The sequence below is a fragment of the Cygnus olor genome, chromosome 8 (assembly GCF_009769625.2).
Source record: "Cygnus olor isolate bCygOlo1 chromosome 8, bCygOlo1.pri.v2, whole genome shotgun sequence".
Classification (NCBI taxonomy): Eukaryota; Metazoa; Chordata; class Aves; order Anseriformes; family Anatidae; genus Cygnus; species Cygnus olor.
In genome coordinates, this window is record NC_049176.1 from 18953844 (window position 1) to 18971254 (window position 17411).

The 17411-nt window shown below is 37.6% G+C and overlaps 1 protein-coding gene across 40 annotated transcripts in view; it reads right to left on the minus strand.

The window, feature by feature from the left end:
* The window catches only part of ADGRL2 (adhesion G protein-coupled receptor L2), a 385925-nt gene that overhangs the window by 30475 nt on the left and 338039 nt on the right, over window positions 1–17411 (minus strand). For 22 of the 40 annotated variants that reach the window (XM_040564881.1, XM_040564880.1, XM_040564884.1 and 19 more), the window contains 6 exons: window positions 15362–15376; window positions 13610–14410; window positions 5113–5409; window positions 4462–4565; window positions 3454–3639; window positions 2388–2426 (listed from right to left, as the gene is read on the minus strand). In XM_040564881.1, coding sequence (XP_040420815.1) covers window positions 2388–2426; window positions 3454–3639; window positions 4462–4565; window positions 5113–5409; window positions 13610–14410; window positions 15362–15376 — 1442 coding nt within the window. The remainder of the gene's footprint in view (window positions 1–2387; window positions 2427–3453; window positions 3640–4461; window positions 4566–5112; window positions 5410–13609; window positions 14411–15361; window positions 15377–17411) is intronic. The other 18 variants (XM_040564904.1, XM_040564905.1, XM_040564921.1 and 15 more) reach the window with 3 other exon arrangements.

Below are 17411 nucleotides of genomic sequence, written 5' to 3' on the forward strand. Positions count from 1 at the left end.
TATAAATTAGCCTGGGCCACTCTCACTCCTCCTCCTGTTCCTGTACCTGTTCATAGATACTTAAAAAGATTACTAACTCCCATTCCTGCACAAAGGTCAGTTAAAAAAAGAAATCAATAGAGCAAACAAGATGTCCACTGACTGTCCCTGTTATCAGAGAAGGCAAAACTGAAAAACTGAATAAAGCTGCCATTTTAAGTCTTTCTTGCAACAACTCTATCATTATGTTTTAAGGTTCATTAAGCTGCATATAAAGTAACAGTAAATAAGGAAGAAAAGAATTCAGAGACATGATTACATTATTTTTACAAAATAATCCAATCAATCACAGTAATCAGTTAATCAATTGAAGGCAGGCTCTTACATTAATGCATAATGTAGCTGTGCATTGAGTATGCTGTGCACTGAGTATGCCATGCATTGCTGAAACACCCTGTTTACTCTGTCCCATTTACCGAGTCATAATGTGTCATTAAGCATATATATAATGTTTGATCAATTTGAAAGTATTGGGAATGGAAACAGAACACAGTGTACAAACAGAAAGATGTTGGTCTGGAATACTATATCGTGCAATAGGAATAGGAAAAGTTGGTGTCAAGGCTATTGTCAGAGCAAGATTAATTAGCCTAATCCATTTTAATATCCTCTTTCTGTCTGCATTGTGAGCCACCACGACCTTCCTGGCAGGTGGAAGATACTTCGAAGTGGCATTAGAGCCTTTTTTCTTTCTCTAATGGGAGACAGAATAGTCAAAATGCTCACACTGATACTGCTGCAGCCATTAACTAGAGTGGAACAGAAATTGGTCTGCAGAGGCCAGATTCATTAGTCACCAAGAAATACAGATTGGAGCCTCTAATCTGAGGTACAAATGAATCCTCTGTCACAAAGTGGGAACTTGCTTCATTTCCATAGTGTAAGTCAGCTTTTGATTTGTCATTTCAAGAGGTTTATTAGTCTTATCTAAGCAGAGAAGCCCATTTGAGACCTACAGAAAATGACACCAGTTGAAAATTAAGGTTGTGGCTATGGTTTCTTGTGTATCTCCATCTAGTGCTGATGGTATGCATTTATTAATCTGAAATAGTTTTTGTTTATTATGGGATAAGCTAACTCTGCATTTTTCCTGTGGTAAATGATCACCTGTCCAGTAAGATTTCTGAGGTGTTCTCTCCACTCAGACAAAGATGAGCGGGAAAGTAGGAAGACCATGTGGCCCCTCTGATGCAGCTGTTGAAGCAACCCAATAATTGCTCTTCTCATGTTAATGTTTACTATTGAAAACGAAGAATGAAAATTCAGTCTACTAAATACCTGCTGTGTTTCTTTTCACTATTAAAAAATAAAAATAAAAAAACATATTTCTAATAAAAAAAATATTATATTTATTATTTGAGAAGTGAATTTATCTCCAGATCTTGGTCTCCTTTTGTCAAATTTTTGCCATAACTGGACATCTCCTATCACTTTCCTAAGCTGCAGGATAAAAGACAGAGTGCCTGCTATAGAGAAGTGTCTCTTCAGTAGCAGTCTGAATTAATTTATTATGTTGCAAAGTTCTTTTATAAATTGTTCTTACATTTTATCTCAGAAGGTACAAGTGAAAAACAGTATTTTAAAAGAAACTTCAAAAAAAAAATTCATTAAAAATTTTCAGAGACACAGATACAATCTATCCTAGGGCATTTTCTTCTCTTATTCACAGGCATGAGGTAGCATTATTGGCATTGTATCACAGAACAGGAGCTGGCCACTGTGGGCAACCATTTTACCAGAGATGAAAGAAACTGAAATTTGGGCAGCAATGTGTTACGTGCCTTTCACATAGCCTGGTTAATGGGACATGTGGCATATATTCTACTAGTAAAGCTAGAGAAATGTTTGTCCTGAAAATTTAGCCATTTAATCCTGGAATCACTGAATCTGGCCTTTGTAACAACTCTTAAAATAGTAAGAAGAATCATTTTACTAGGTATAAAAATACACAAAGAACAAAGTAGGCTACATAATGTACATTTTTCATGCAAGCAAATTAACTCTAAACAGTCTTTGATATACAATACTACCAAGCTGAAGTCATTTCTGTTAAGTTGCCAGCTTTTTCCTCCAACAAAAGTTGTATTATGTGAGAGATTTTATTTCCAATTCAGATAATAACTATTTCTCCTCTTATACTTTGGAATAAGTTGAGGTAAAAGACGTATACACTTTGACCTTTTTTTCCTGAGTGTTATACCTGTGCAAAGCCAACATTTGTACAGTTGATATGGGGCACAATACACATTTATCAAAGACTGAAATACATAGGATCATGCAGCAAGATGATAAAGCGTGGCAGGTTGCTGAAGCAGGGAGAAAGCAGGGTGACAGCACAGGAGAGATACCTTAAGGTAAGCCCTGCATGTCTTCTCTCGTTTTTGGAGCTTTTTAGTAAGAAAAAAGAAAATCAGAAGTTAGATACATTCTGGAAAGCTTCAGAGATATCCAAAAATTAGTCTGGTGTTTCAAATCCCTAATTTGAACTATAAAGAGTCTGGATGTTAATTTAGTTTCCGTTCAACGATGACTACAGAAAAAACATCATACAGGAAACTTTTTTCCCAACCAGTATATAGGTGCCCAGGTATTTTTTCCCGAACAGTGGGATTTGTGTGAAAAGGTCAAAGGAGAAAATCCCTGTGTGGTCACTTTATCTGTCTCTGGGAAAACTCTTTTAAGGGTAGCTAGGGATTGTAAATAAAACTATTGCCAAGACAACAGAAGAGTGCATGGAGCTCTCTCTATAAAGCAGGCTAAAAAAGTTTTGTCTATAGCTTGTTGACTAAGCTGAGGCAAGGAGGAGGCCATGAAATACAGCATTTCTTCTGAGAAAAACAGGAATGGTAACACTTTTATGATTTGTATCTAAAACTGTAAGACATATTTTTTCTCTGAAATGTTTCTCTGAGCATTATTCCAGACAAAACCTATGTCTTTGCATTTTAGATATATCTTGACATATAAGATCAATTATAAGCGATGTTGGTGTCTTAAAAAGTCTAAGAAATTGCTATTATTTTGCAGAAGGTCAGATTAAAACAAAACCCTGCACCTGTGCTGAATCCCACTGATTGTTCAGGATGTTCAGGGTTAAAATGATCACTGGATAAAAATACTAATTTGGTACAGAATTTCTGTAAGCTAGTACTCAACTCCCTCACGTTATTTTTAACATATTCCGGATTTTAATAAGGGACACATAGCTGTTTTTGAGCACCAGGCAGCTATTGTGAATTTTATCTTATTCCCTAAAGAAGGTAATTGCAACTTTCTGCTATGCATTTTGTTTTCTCTTACATGTTTATTCCACAACTATAAGCACACAGGAACAAAGATTAATATTTCTGAAAGAGAAAAAAAAATCAAGGGCAATAGTTATCCCAGCAGGAAGAGTTGAAGGGAAGTGTGTACCTTGTTATAACTCCTTCCAGCTGAGTCTTTTTCACTGGGCCGCAGTTCCTGCAGCTGAGCATCCAAAATGTCCACGAGCTGCTCCATCAGCCTCACTGATGAACTAACATCGCCAGCGAAGACTGGTCCTTTGGTGTGTTTAGCCAGTTCATTGGCCAGACTAGCAGCGTTTTCTCCACTTCTGATCTGAAATGACAATTTATATTATCTCAGCAGGGTCTCTTGTTCTGCTTGCGGCTCCTAATTCCAATTCCCTGCATACCTTTGTTGTGGTAAAATAACCATTTACACATACATTGAAATCTGCAACTAATTGAGACCAATAACGTTCTCTTTATCTCAGAAGATTAAAGGTTCTTAGATCCATGACACACAAAAGCAGTTCTTAACAGCCATCAAAACCAGAAATCAGGCTGGGACTTTTGGGCTAGATCTTCTATTCATCCTCACTTTTATTTTACTGCCATTATCAGACAGTAAGAAATCTATTTGTTCATACTAGTGCTTGAGGCATTTGAAAGTCAAGTAGCCTGGTACTGACAACAAATTATCCAGTTTTCATAAACTCAGTAAATCTCAGTAGGGAGGGAAAGCACAGAAAGTGGCTCTGTGTTCTAATCATACTGTTATTAATGCACTCATACAAAAATCTATTTATTACAGTGTAATTTTCCCTGAACCAAAAAACCTTGTTGCATACCAGACTTTTTGCTGTGTGGTTTATAATATTTAATTTATTAAGCAAAAACACTAGAAAAGCTACTTTGCTTTAAAACGTGATGAAAACATGTAAGCACAGACTCAATACAATTACTTAGTGCAAGACTGTGCTTAAACATACTTATGAACCTAACTTTTGGTAAATACTTTACACATGAAATGCACATAACTCCTCCTATTTCAAATGAACACAGAGTAATAAAGATGGTTTCAACTAACTGAATTATTAATGCTTGCAGTTTTATCCTTAGTCACCAGTGTACATCAGATTAAAAGGTTTCAACCAACCTTCTGAGCCAGCTGATTTACCCAGTGTGAGGTGCAGTTGCTAAGATCGGGGCCTTTGGGGTTCCACGCTCCCGTTAAAACCACACAAAGATATGAGGCAGTTCCTACAACAGATGTGGAAAACTACAGTGAAATTGAAACCATTTTTCTGCATGCATTCAGGAAATCAGCTACAATGTACTCCTAAGCAATGTTAAATTCTGAATGCCGCTAATGTAAGTAGTTGACAATAATTGACAAAAACGTAAGGAAATAATGTAGATGATAAACAGCAATAAAAAAAAGTCAGTGAAAAGTACCAGACGTTTTCTGCAAACAAACAAAAAGCCCTTGATTTTTCCTGGAGCTCATCCAGAGGGGAGCTCATAATGAGAAAGGCATCTGTAAGCATATTTCACAACAGTCCTCAAGCAAAGACCTAAAATTTGACCTGGATTCTCAAAGCATATGTGCAAGGTAATTTTGCATCTACGCTCAAATGCCGTTTGTAGATTAGAACTTGACCATTGCCTGTAGATACCGCATTCTCCAAGTAACATGAAAAAATCATGACAGACAGCTTGAGATTTAAAAAAAAAATCGTCATCAGAGAGTGGCACAGCGCTTTTGAAATGTCTGCTTGAAATCAAGACATATTTTTAAAGGCAATACCTCGTGTTCCTTTGGGGCAAGGGCGTTCAACCATCATTCCTCTTTGTGTCTGGGGCCAGCTAATACCCCTGGCCTCAGTCGGTTCACAGAATCTCTCTGGCAACGGGAAGAAACTTGTCACAGGAGGAATTTTGGTTGTGGAAATGGGTGGTGGTGGCTTGGGTCCTCTGCTTCCTTCCTTCGTTCCTCCAGCTAATGTTGTGCTTATGGGGCCTTTCTGAGATGTAGTGCTAGTGGTTGACACTGTGGTTTTGTATAGCTCTGCTGAAGAAGTTATTGTCACTGCTGTGGTAGGCACTGCACAGAGAAAATTAGAGTAATAAAGAAGTGAATGAGTTCAGATTTTAAAAGTCCTTTTAATGTTATTTATGTCGTTTTAATGGATTCTCTGGTGTCTCCTTTTCTTTACCTTAATACCGCACTTTTCTTAATATTATTCTGGGTGCTTAAGATTTTTTTTTCCTCCCAGCTCATACCAGTATGAAGTTTCAGAACATTCTCTAAACAATCTCTTCTAGAATAACAATTGGTAGTTACATTTCTAAAAGCTGAAAGGCAGTCCTACCAAGTTATCAGTACATAACAAATATGCTCAGAGCAATTAATGATTACTTAATCACTTCTGGAGAAGGAAGAACTCAATGGACAGAACCATTTGAATCAGCGTGCCATAAACAATACAGTTCAGCTTTAGCAATAGTGGGCTGTAAATAACTGGACAATTTAAAAAAAAATAGACCCCAAAACTTCAAGTCACCCACGCCACACCTTCCAGGAAAATAATTCCGATAATATCTTCCTACCCAGCAGCCATTCTGCTCGAGTGAGCTGCAGCATGCCTGATTAGCTCCAAGCAGCAGAAATGCATAGCAGGGAGGTGGTGGTCTGTTGTTTGAACATTGCAGGCTTTAACAACCTTTCTTGATAAAGCAGGTATGAAGACATGACTCATTCAGGCCAGTGGCAAGCACCTAGTGCAATCTTTTGTGCAACACCAGGATTGGTTTAGGCCAAATCGTTTCTGACCGAGACTCACAGTGGTTCACTTCACCGACCCCCATGAGAAAGGAACTGCTGGGGCTGGGGAGGCGCAGCCGGGCCTGCTGCATTTTTTGTGAGGCTTTGGAGAGAGAGCACTAGTCAATACTTGTGAAGATAGCAGTCCACAATTTCTATTAATCACCTTCAAATATATATTGAGCAACAGTTGAAACTATGCGGGTAATGTAACTGAGGCAGTTACCATTAATTATTTCCAAATCTTTCATTAGTGCTCACAGTGCTTTACAGGCATATAAAAGCACAAGTCCTTGTGCTGAGACTAAATATGCTCAGATAGAGTATTTTTTATTTCCTAACCAATACAGAAATAAATAAAGCTAATTTTAGGATTAACTTCACCGGATAAAGTGGCTTTTTTGTTGTTGTTGGGTTTTGTTGCTGCTAGGCCCTTGACCTCCAAGGCACTGGACAATGCATGTCTTCTCACGGTCTCTAAATAAAATCACCACCAAAACCAAAAGTGCTGCCTAGCTTTCTTTCAGCAGATGATTTTTTAAGTTTGTGTTTTGAAAAAAATTAACTTTCTCTTGATTGGAAGATAATTATTATTTCAAAATCCTCTTTCAATTATATTCCATCTATAATATTTTAGGAGTCTCAAATATGAATTCATCTTTTTATTTTTCTATGAATTTAGAGTGAAGCTTTGAACATCAGAATCTATTTTTAAAGACTGTATAAAAAGATGTGGGTTTTTTTATCCCTTTTTTGCTCATAAATGAGAAACTTCATAAATGAGCCTCTTCAGAGGCTGTCTTCTGTTCAATCTGATTCTTGGCTGTTTGAAGACAGTCTGTGTAATTGTGCTGAATTTGTGGCGCAGCCAGCTACTATGAAACCTACTGAAATCTCTGGATCTGTTCTGCAAGTGCTTGTCTGACATCTTGTGAAACTGCTGTAATTTTCGTTTGATTACAATGCATCCAGCCTTCTACTGCTTTCCCAATTAACATTCGTCAAAAGCATTTGCAATCACTTGCAGCAGTGTCAGGCAACGCCTGCTGAATCAGGTCCCGGGGAACGGGGAGCTGCTAGGGACAAAGAATGATGCAAGGGACAACCGGTTATTACTATCCATCCCCTAACACATTGTGCTAATTAGTACATATTTAATCACTGAAATGTGTATTAGCATTATTGCAATTACTGCTCAAACCTGTAACGTTTAGGATAGGTTTGTCTCAGGAGCAAAATATCACTATAAGAATTCAAAACAACTTTCTGAAGTTCAGTAGTGTGGTCACAATTTTCAGAACATATTTTGTACTGCACCCTCAGGTAAAATATTCTGCTGTCTTTACGCAACATTAGGTAGAACAATTTTAATGCTATCCATTGGAATCAATCCCCATAAATATAGTCTATGATTCAAAAATGACCTGCATATCTTAGTAGTAATGCATACTTTTGAAATATACTTGTAATCTCCCATTTTAAGAAAAAGACTTCAAACCACCTCTCTCACAAAATTGAAAAAGATACAGATCATTTCTAAGAGATTTTCTGATTTAAATACAAAACTGGAGAAGTCGGTATATTTAAGAATGTACCAAGAAACTTCAGGCAGTGCTGGAAGCCTGTGACTGGGAAGGTTGAAAATAGGAGCACATCACTTTAGGAATATATCCAGCCTTCAGACGGTGGATCATTTTGTTTTTAATGACCTGTTGGGGAACTTAATCTGCAAGGTCATTGTCCTGAGCTGCAAGAAGACACATGATAGCTGCTACCGCCTGAAGTGTCTCAATCTGAAAGCCTAGGGTGATGGCATCTGCAGGCTCCCAGGCACTTGCAGAGTGCTTACAGATACAAGACAATGGTAGTGATGATTAATATGACACAACTAAAAAGGAGAACAAACCACATGTAGGGGTTATTAACCTATCATTACAGGCAGCTGGGGTAAGCCCTTATAAGGCTGACGATTTTTATTTTTAATTTTTGGTCCACCACCAAGAAAGCTACTTCTGCAATGTGAGATTCCACTTAGGATTTTTTGACAAGACTTGACATGCTGAGGAGAAAAACACAACCTCTTCTGCCTTCTTCCTTTTTTTTTCTTTTTAAATAGGTGTGTCTCATTGCCAGCTGAAGACAGTCTTTGTAAGATTAAAAAAATATGACAATAGCAATAGGAAGCAAATGCAAAGACTCAAATTGAGAGTAATTAATTTACATTTGTTTCATGCAGTTCCTAACAGCTGATTTAAACAGTTAGAAATACTAGTGGTTTCTAAAAATGAAGACACCACTGGAGTAAAACTTAACACCTGTTTAACAGTGTGATGTCTCTAAAAAACATAACACAATTGCTTAGGACAGCAGGGGAATAGTAACTTTGTTTCCACAACTGACAGTGAAGAATGGATTTAGAGACAGCACCTATTTTCTATTTTCTTCAATCTAACATTCTTCGCCAATGGGTTTCTATTCTAAGTAGACATTAAATACATCAAAACAAACAAACAAACAAACAAACAAGCACACAATACAAATACCCCTCTACATTTAAAAATGAATTGAAACGCTTAGACAATGCATCGTTTCTGAAAATACCAGTGGTTCCACTTTCATCTCTGGGACCTAGATAATTTCAGAAACTGGCTGTATGGATTTTTCATTTAAACATATGCTATTATTGACCAGATATTTCAATGTATTTGGACATTTGAAAACCTAGATCCCCACCTCATTTTCAAAAGGTGTCATACGCTGAGCTGCTGTGTAAAACAACAGGATCAGAAACCTGTGCAAATCCAGATTTCCCTGCTTTCTGCTTATTACCGCTATGTGCCTGTTTTTATGCTTCAGTGAATACCAGGGAAGTCACTAAGACTTACCTAATTACTTATAGGTTCCAGCTATTATGCTGGCCAGAATCCTATTGACCCTGCCAAATCCCATTTAGTTGAAAGTGAAATGTTTACACAGGCATTTATAAATTTACACCTTGAAAATAATAAATATATTACAAAATTAGAGAAATACCTATGATCAAGAAATGTGCTATCTGGTCCCCATTATGTTGTCTTTATTTGTACAGCCACTCTTTAATCAATCTGTAGTGTAGCAGATTCACTATAATAGCAAAGATCTAATTTACTTAACAATTTGCTGCATGACTTCGTCATAGATTCTTGGTGTTATAAAGATTTATTTGCACTAGCTTCCTATTATTTCAAGCCCTTCGTGATAGTACTCTCTGAGTTTCTGTTCTGTCCACACTCACAACATCCGTATTTTCCTGCAGTGATCCAATAAAAGTTAATGATGGGTATCATGGTACAAAAGAGGAGACAACTCCAGTTTGAACAGTTTGCACAGTTAGCGTAAATTGGGATGAGTGTAGATGAAATCTCTCCCTAACGCACTACAACAGAACAAAAGGATTTATCTTCTTTTTGTTACCAAGGAAACCTTACAATGTAATACTCATTCACTTTTTAGGGGGAACATTCCCTTCATTCTTCCTGATCTTTTAACTTAAAATTCCTTTAAAAATTCTTATTCCAGCTAGGATTTGTTTGATCCTTGGATGCCTCTTTAGAAATAATGTACGGGGACATATACACTAAATTTACCAAGAATACAAAAACTTTGCTTTGTTCTGCATTTTTCGTAGTTGCTTTTCGCAGGACCTGATATATTTCTGAATTATTTCTGAATTAAGGTTGACTTTTAAATATAATTTTTACACTTAACCTTCGAAAATGTGATCTTGTGTTATATCTGAGTGATACTTGTCAGATCTAGCTCTGAAAGCCATTTCTACATCTATGTACTATAATTCCCATAAGGAGAGAGAAGAAATAACAACACATAAAGACTGAGGTTAAGGGGAGAGCTCTAAGCAGACCCAATTTCCAGGGTAAACGTAGTTGTGGCAGCATGGCTGCAGCAGCCTTGGTTTTAGAAATCTGAAGAGTTTTCCTGAGGATTAGGAAAATAAGAATATGGGAAGCACATAACATACACAGTTGGAGAAGGAAGAAATGGCGTAGGTTTGCAGCAAAAGCCAGGTCAAGTTTAGGTTAATTATAGTGGTATTTCTGTGGTTTCAATAGGCAGATTTAAAAATGGAAGAAACAACTGAAAGAAAAAAGGCATGCTTGAGGTCACAAATGAGTCCACAATTTTGGCTCTGGGAGCAAACACAAACCTTTGAGTTCAGAAGTGTGACTCAAATGTGACAAATTTGTCTTTTATGGAAGAAGAAGATTGTTGTTTCTGAAGCCCTTGATAGCAGGAAGTTAAGGTGCAGACAAGAACTGATAGCCAAGACAGATAGATGGAAGAAAAAATGAATCACTCGGTGTCTATACATCATTATTGCTCCCACGGCAACAGAAGGAACACAGATTGCTGACTTTTCTACAGTGGCCCCAAGTTAACCACTAGAACAGAAAAGGCCACGACTTCCAATTTTGAGGCACTGACCTTATGGCACCATTAAATACCTTACATTAAAGTACCATTGTAAAAAAAAAAAAAAAACACAAAAAGGTTCTCCTATTAGGTGACTTAAAGAATCTTATCCTAACACCTATGTCTTTCAGTAGATGATTAAGAGATCTGAACCACAGAAAGAGGAAAAAAAAAAAGAAACATAAAAATGCTCTTTGTCAAATGTGCTGAAAATTTGATCTAATTCCACGGAAGGTAAAAACCTGAAATGCGTATTACACATATAGGTCCTTTGACTGTGTAACAATAGACGGACTGGTCTTCAATTTATATAGATTTTATGCTGAAAAAATGAAGAACTGAGAATATAATACAAATAAAATACTGAGTTATAAACAGTCTGGAATGTCTTCTTGGTTTTATAGCAGTACTTCTCAAGGACAATCACATTAATTTTTCCTTTAATTTAGTAGTCTTTAACTAAAGGCAAAAGAGGAAATGAACTGAAACATATTCTTAGATCTGCCATATACACATCCATACAAAATTTAAATAGTGGTTATTGGCTCTATATAGGGAAAAAACAACTTTTGTGAATCAATGTAATACATATTCAAATAAACCTAATGTCTTCATATGGTTTCAATATTTAAAAAAGGTCACAATCAAAATGTATTTACTGATGTCCTAATGCATTTAAAACAAAAACTCACAAACCACTCAAAATATTCCTTTTGTATCTTCATGGGTGAATGGGTAAAATGCTTAGATGAGAGGCAAGCACCGTGTAGCATGCCCTAGACCCCTTCTTGTCTAGGTCCGGTTGCAGTACCATCCTTCTCCCTCTGCCTTGCACGCCAGCTTCTTCACATGGAAACCCAGGAACATGAAGGGGTGCTGCTGGATACCCCGAAACTCTTCCTGATATTAGATGGGATGTGGCTGAGATGTGTACTGTAAGTTAGGATCTTAGAGACTCTCTCATAATAGAAACATTATGAAATGTCTCACTGGAGATGTTTGGTGGTACTAACACAAATGTCAGCTTTTTTGTCTCTCCCTGCTCTTCCTAAATGCTTTTTCCCTTAATGCAATGATTTAAAGATTAGCTTTTGCCACATTCATGGCAGATGTCTGAACTGCAAAAGCTACGTAAAGCCTGCACCTCCATTTTCTGCTCTTACTTTTAAGGCATTGGAGAACTTAAACTGTATCTTCATCTCAGTTAAACTGAATGAAAAGTGACATGCCTGAGAATGTATGAAAATGAAAGCTATAATTTTTTTCTAATTACCTAGGTGGGTATGTCTCTCCTAAGAGCAGCTGCAAAGCCTCCCTGAGGAATGGCCTCACCTCACATACAGAGTGCAGAGCCAGTCAGAACAGCTGCCCTTAGGCTGGAGCTCAGCCCCCAAACACTGGAACTGGCTGAGACTGGCATCACGCAGCCAGGGAGGTCTGCAGGAGACAGACCGGTAACATCATCATGGTGCTCTGGAGATTGCTAGTATGGTAATTCTAAACTGCCTCGTGGTGCTGCATCTTACGTACTTTTTTATTTAGGAAAAGTTATATGTATGCTGATAGAGAATCATGGAACTGAAGAATGGTTTGGGTTGGAAGGGACCTTAATTGGAAGGGACCTTAAAGACCATCTAATTCCACCGCCCTGCAATGGGCAGGGACACCTCCCACTAGACCAGGTGGCCCAAAGCCCCATCCAGCCTGGCCTTGAACACCTCCAGGGATGGGGCATCCGCAGCTTCTCTGGGCAACCTATTCCAGTGCCTCACCACGCTCTGAGTGAAGAATTTCTTCCTTATATCTAATCGAAACCTACCCTATCATTGAATACTTGAAAACATCACCCCTTGTCCTATCACTACACTCACTCCTTGACGAAGTCCCTCCACATCTTTCCTGTAGGCCCCCTTTAGGTAATGGAAGGCTGCAATGAGGTCTTCCCAGAACCTTCTCTTTTCTAGGCTGAACAACCCCAACACTCTCAGCCTGTCTTTGCTGGAGAGGTGCACCACTATGTGGTTCATCCTGCTGCGCATGCATCAGCTGAGACAACGCTGAACAGCTACTTTCCATGGGGAGAAACTGTTATTACTATTTTTTTGAAGCAGAAAAAATGGCTGCTAAGCACGTATGCCAATTGGATGACAGAAGCGAAGTATCAGACTTCATTGCTAAAGCAGCTTACCAACAACCTGTTCTTTGATGCATGTGTATTCTTCTGCCACAGAGCATTTCTCTTGATACTATCCCCCACAGGTGTCAATATGTGGCTGTGCCTGTTCATGTCATTCTTTGGGATAGCTGGGACCTAGAGAGCTCTTTTTTACTTCCCTTTTTGGGCAGTTAGTGTCTTTCCTTTTAGGTAGCTATTCTAACTTCATGTGAGCTGAACTGCAGTTTTAATGGACTTGCTGAGAAATCTGCTAAAAGGATGTTGGATAATCTTGTCTAATCTAGCATTAGAAACTGTGGAAATAGGTCTGCAGAAAAATATTTATGCTTGGTATTGCACATTAACCCTGTATGTCTCCTCTGGGACCTCCCAGCACACATCACTCTCAACTGCTGGCGCCAAGAAGTTAAGAGGTCTGCATGTGTGCTGTAATCAATTCAGAAGTCAGGTAACACAGAACCAACGGGAACAGGCTTCTGGTTCAGTGTGAATGAACTCAAACTTACTTTAGCTGCAGAAAGTCAAACTGACTAATGATATAAAGTAAATAAGCCATTCTCCAACTCATTCTTGAGCACAGAAAAGCTAAACACTTGCATAAAACGAATTACAGGAAAATACAAGCCAAATGAAACCAAATGAAGTAATTCTATCTCTCTTCACAAGTTCTGTAAATTTGCCTATGCCAATGTAACACTGTACTGCTCAGTTGTGCAGAGACACAAACCCTCCTTCCGTTTCTGTTCAAAGATATATTTTAGACCAAAGAGATCTGAAATAGTTATTTGAATGGAAGTACAAAGAGATGAAAAATAAGAAAAGTCAAACTGTTACCTTGGGCAGGATCAGGTGGGCCAAATTCCAAAGAATATCGCAGAATGAAGTTGTTATTCCACACATAGAGCTGGTTGTCTCTGGGGTTGTAATCCACTGCAGCGATGTACTGGTACTGGTTGGGGAAAGGAACATCCACGTGCTCTCCTCTACTCAACCTGGTGTTGTAGATGTAATCAATGGCATTCTTGCCTGTCTCGCTCTCATTGTCTTGATACACTGACCGCACTACATACAGGACACCACATATCATAAAGGCATTGGATGCTGCCCGCTTGTCGTATGTCGTTTCCCAGGTTGCTTCAAAGCGCAGGGTGTAGGGGTTCAGCTGGCTAATTACTATCATCCCATTGTTTTGCTCCGTAGCATAAATTACCCATAAGCCATTTTCATCAACTGCCAAGTCAATGTCAGTTTTTCCTCCCCATCGGTATGGAGAGGTGTCATGGTAATTAGCATAATTGATTATGGCCTCTCCACTCTTAATTCTAGTCCTCAAGTCAAATTTTACTATGTTCCTAGTTCTTTCCTTGTTAAAAAAGACAGCGCCATCGTATACTACAAATCCAGTACCGTCCACTCGATTTGGGAGTTTATACGTTGTTTGCTGGCGTCCGTTTTGGAAGTCCTCTAACGAAGCGTATTCTATCAAAGTATCGGTGCGATATGGGGTCCATGGCATGAAGTATATTTTATCTGCAGCCTGGAGAGGATCTTTGCACCAAGCACCTGCTTTTTGTTCAGCTTCATATAAGTACGGTGTGTCCACAATTGCTTTCAACGTCCCCGGGCAAACAAAAACTAACAGTCACAGAGAGAAGTAAGACAAGAATTATGTCAGATTAAAACTGTCTCATAATCCCTCAAAAAAAAGAAAAAAAAGAAAAGAAAAAAGAAAAAAAGAAAAAAGTAGGTAAATCATAATGACTGTGTCAGGAAGAAAAAAAATCAATTTAATTGGCACTAGATTATACCTTATGTTATAATTGATGCAATTATCACCCTTTATCATCCACTTTTCTTAAAGTTACCATGTTCTTGCTGTACCAGTATGGAAAGTGGATGGGAACTGCTTTCACTAGTACAGACCAAGGCTCAATGGCATACACAGACAGCTGAAAATGTAGAGCTACTCTTGCATTTTCATCTTAGACTTTTAGTGAGTACGCATTAACGCTCCAGAGCTTTTAACTGGTGTGCAGCAGTGCGCTAGGTCATTTCAGTCCAAAAAAATCACATCGACTTGTTTAGAACTTTAAGAAGTGGTGAGGCTGAAAAAGGAGGTGCCTCGATTAAAATAAAGGAACGAAACAAATCATCAGGTATATAGAGAAAGCAATTAGGAGCAGAGAAAACAAAACACAACCAAAGCAATGAATGAAACAGACCAGGAAACCCTGTAACCATGGCATGCTATGGAGAGGGTTCTGGAAGCCAGGCAAGATGACACTTTATTAACAAGAATTTACCCAAGGGTGAGAGAAAGAGAGGGAGAGAAAGACAAAGAGAAAGGGAGAGAAAAAAGCAAGGGAGTCTTCCCTCCAGCCCAAGTATTTCAGACACTATACCCCGCCACCTACTTTAAGCAGCCATGTCACTTTATTGCAAACAGTCGACTTCTTTATGAGGTGTACTTATGAGATCCTGCTGATTATCATAATATAAGAGTGTTGTGGGAAGGGGAAGGGAAGAGGTTAACATCCATAAGGCACATAACAAGGAGCTGGGGTTTGGACTGTATACGTTATTTACCTTTTTGCTCCACTTCTATTTTAAGCATCGGAAGAAAAATAAAAAAGTGCAAGGAAAAAAGAAAGAAGATTAACATAAATTGACTATTAATCTAAAGATTAAATTAGTAACAGACGCTAAATATAGGGAGAATAAGAACTGCACTATATTGGATAAAGAGAAACAGACAACAGGAAAACCTAGCAGGAGAGAGATTCTACGGTTACATAAGTGAACATGGATCAATCATTTTAGTAGATTAAGGAGGCAACACAGATATGTTGGCATGTTGTTTCACTTAGTGAACCTGAATAAATAATGAATGACTTTACTAATGCATGCTAGACATACTCTTCTTCTCAAACTCAAAGCATAATGCTATCAAGTTGATTTTTAAAAGTGACACGTTAATATATCATATATGTGCTAGGGCACATATACATATTATATTAATTAGATAATTATAAATCCAAAACACAGCATATGAATTATAAAGGTATGTATGTGTGTTTATTAAACTTCCCTCCCATCTTTCCCCCAGCTTTTCTTTCTTGTAAAGAAAGCAGCTTGTATCCTTTAGCTCTCCTTAGGCTTTATTTTGTTTGTTTTCCTGAATGCAATCTTGAGAACTTTTGACACTTCTTTGTCTATAACTGCAAAATCAGACTAGAAGAAATAAGCAAAAACATCTAGAAAAAGGAAGCAAAAGCACAGTAAGCAAGAGGAGAAGAAAAGATTAACATTTAGCTCATTCAGATATTCTCCAGCATCATCGATTAAGCCCGAAACAGCAAGCTAGTATGCAAGGACAGTCATACTAAGTGTTTGAAACAAATTTCCATTCCACCACCATACATGGAAAATATAAATCAAACCTGATTAACAAAGTTACATTACTATACAAATTTTCCCCCAAGGAAGTTTTAAGGAACATATTATGGAAGACTTAGAGCTGAACTTCAGATAGTAAATAGCTCTCCAGTAATTATTTGCAATAAAATCTATTTCATATACTCAGTAGCCTTTGAAGTACGTTCCCTTACTTTCATAAAATGACCTGGAAAATGACAGATGTACCAATCTGTGTGACAGTAACTGCTGGCACCAAGGAAGTGTATCAAAACTATTTGCACAGCTATTACATTTTCAGTATTCCAGTATTATCCTGAAAAATGTATTTCTATATTCCATAGAAAGTTTTGTATTTTCAGTTTCATTTAACAAAATTACATATGATTATTTTGGGAGAATGGTATTGACTGAGCTGATGTAGTGTTTCTTTAGGGAACAATTCCAAAGCTTTACAAGCAGAGTGGAAGGGGGCTAATATTGTCAAAATGAGCAGTAGTTTTTCTAGCCTTTGTTCATTTGTGCATATTTAGGTAACAAAGTTGTTTTGCTGCATTTTCTAATTCTTGAGTAAAGAGAAGATGCATTCTTAGGTGAGTTCCTGAGTTTCACATTCAGTGTTAATGACTTTCATATGATTCTGTTTGTGAACTTTCATGTATGAGCGTATGCCTCACCAAAGAACAATATTGATATTGTACCTACTTAGAATTAGTAATAGGAGTGAGGGAAAAATATAGGGATAACTAAAATCATTACTGGCATGTCTTCTCCAAGTGCATTGGTGTACAGCTGTACATTTTTCAGGGACAGATGGGCTTATTGAAATAAACAAATGCTGCAAAGTCCAATCAATATAGACAGAGAGAGAATAAAACACTTTAAAATGTTTTCTATTGAATTCCTGAGTCCAAAAAAGGCTTAAAATAAAAATGCACAGATGTACAAAATGGTACTTTTGATGTACTTCTTAATAAAAGGGCCGACTTCTGTTATTCAGTCAAAGTGTCAACACACATTGTGCAGCATAATTGAGAGAAATGTCAAGTATGGTACTCTCAATTTCTTTGTAATTTAATCAATAACACTCTTATTTTAGGACAAAGCAATGCCTATCAAATTTGTCTAGAATTTTAGTTTTGTTGGAGATCCAACTGAGTATTTCAATAGATTTTTTTCAGCTAAAGAGGATTAGAAAAACATCAGTAACAGGTCTACACTA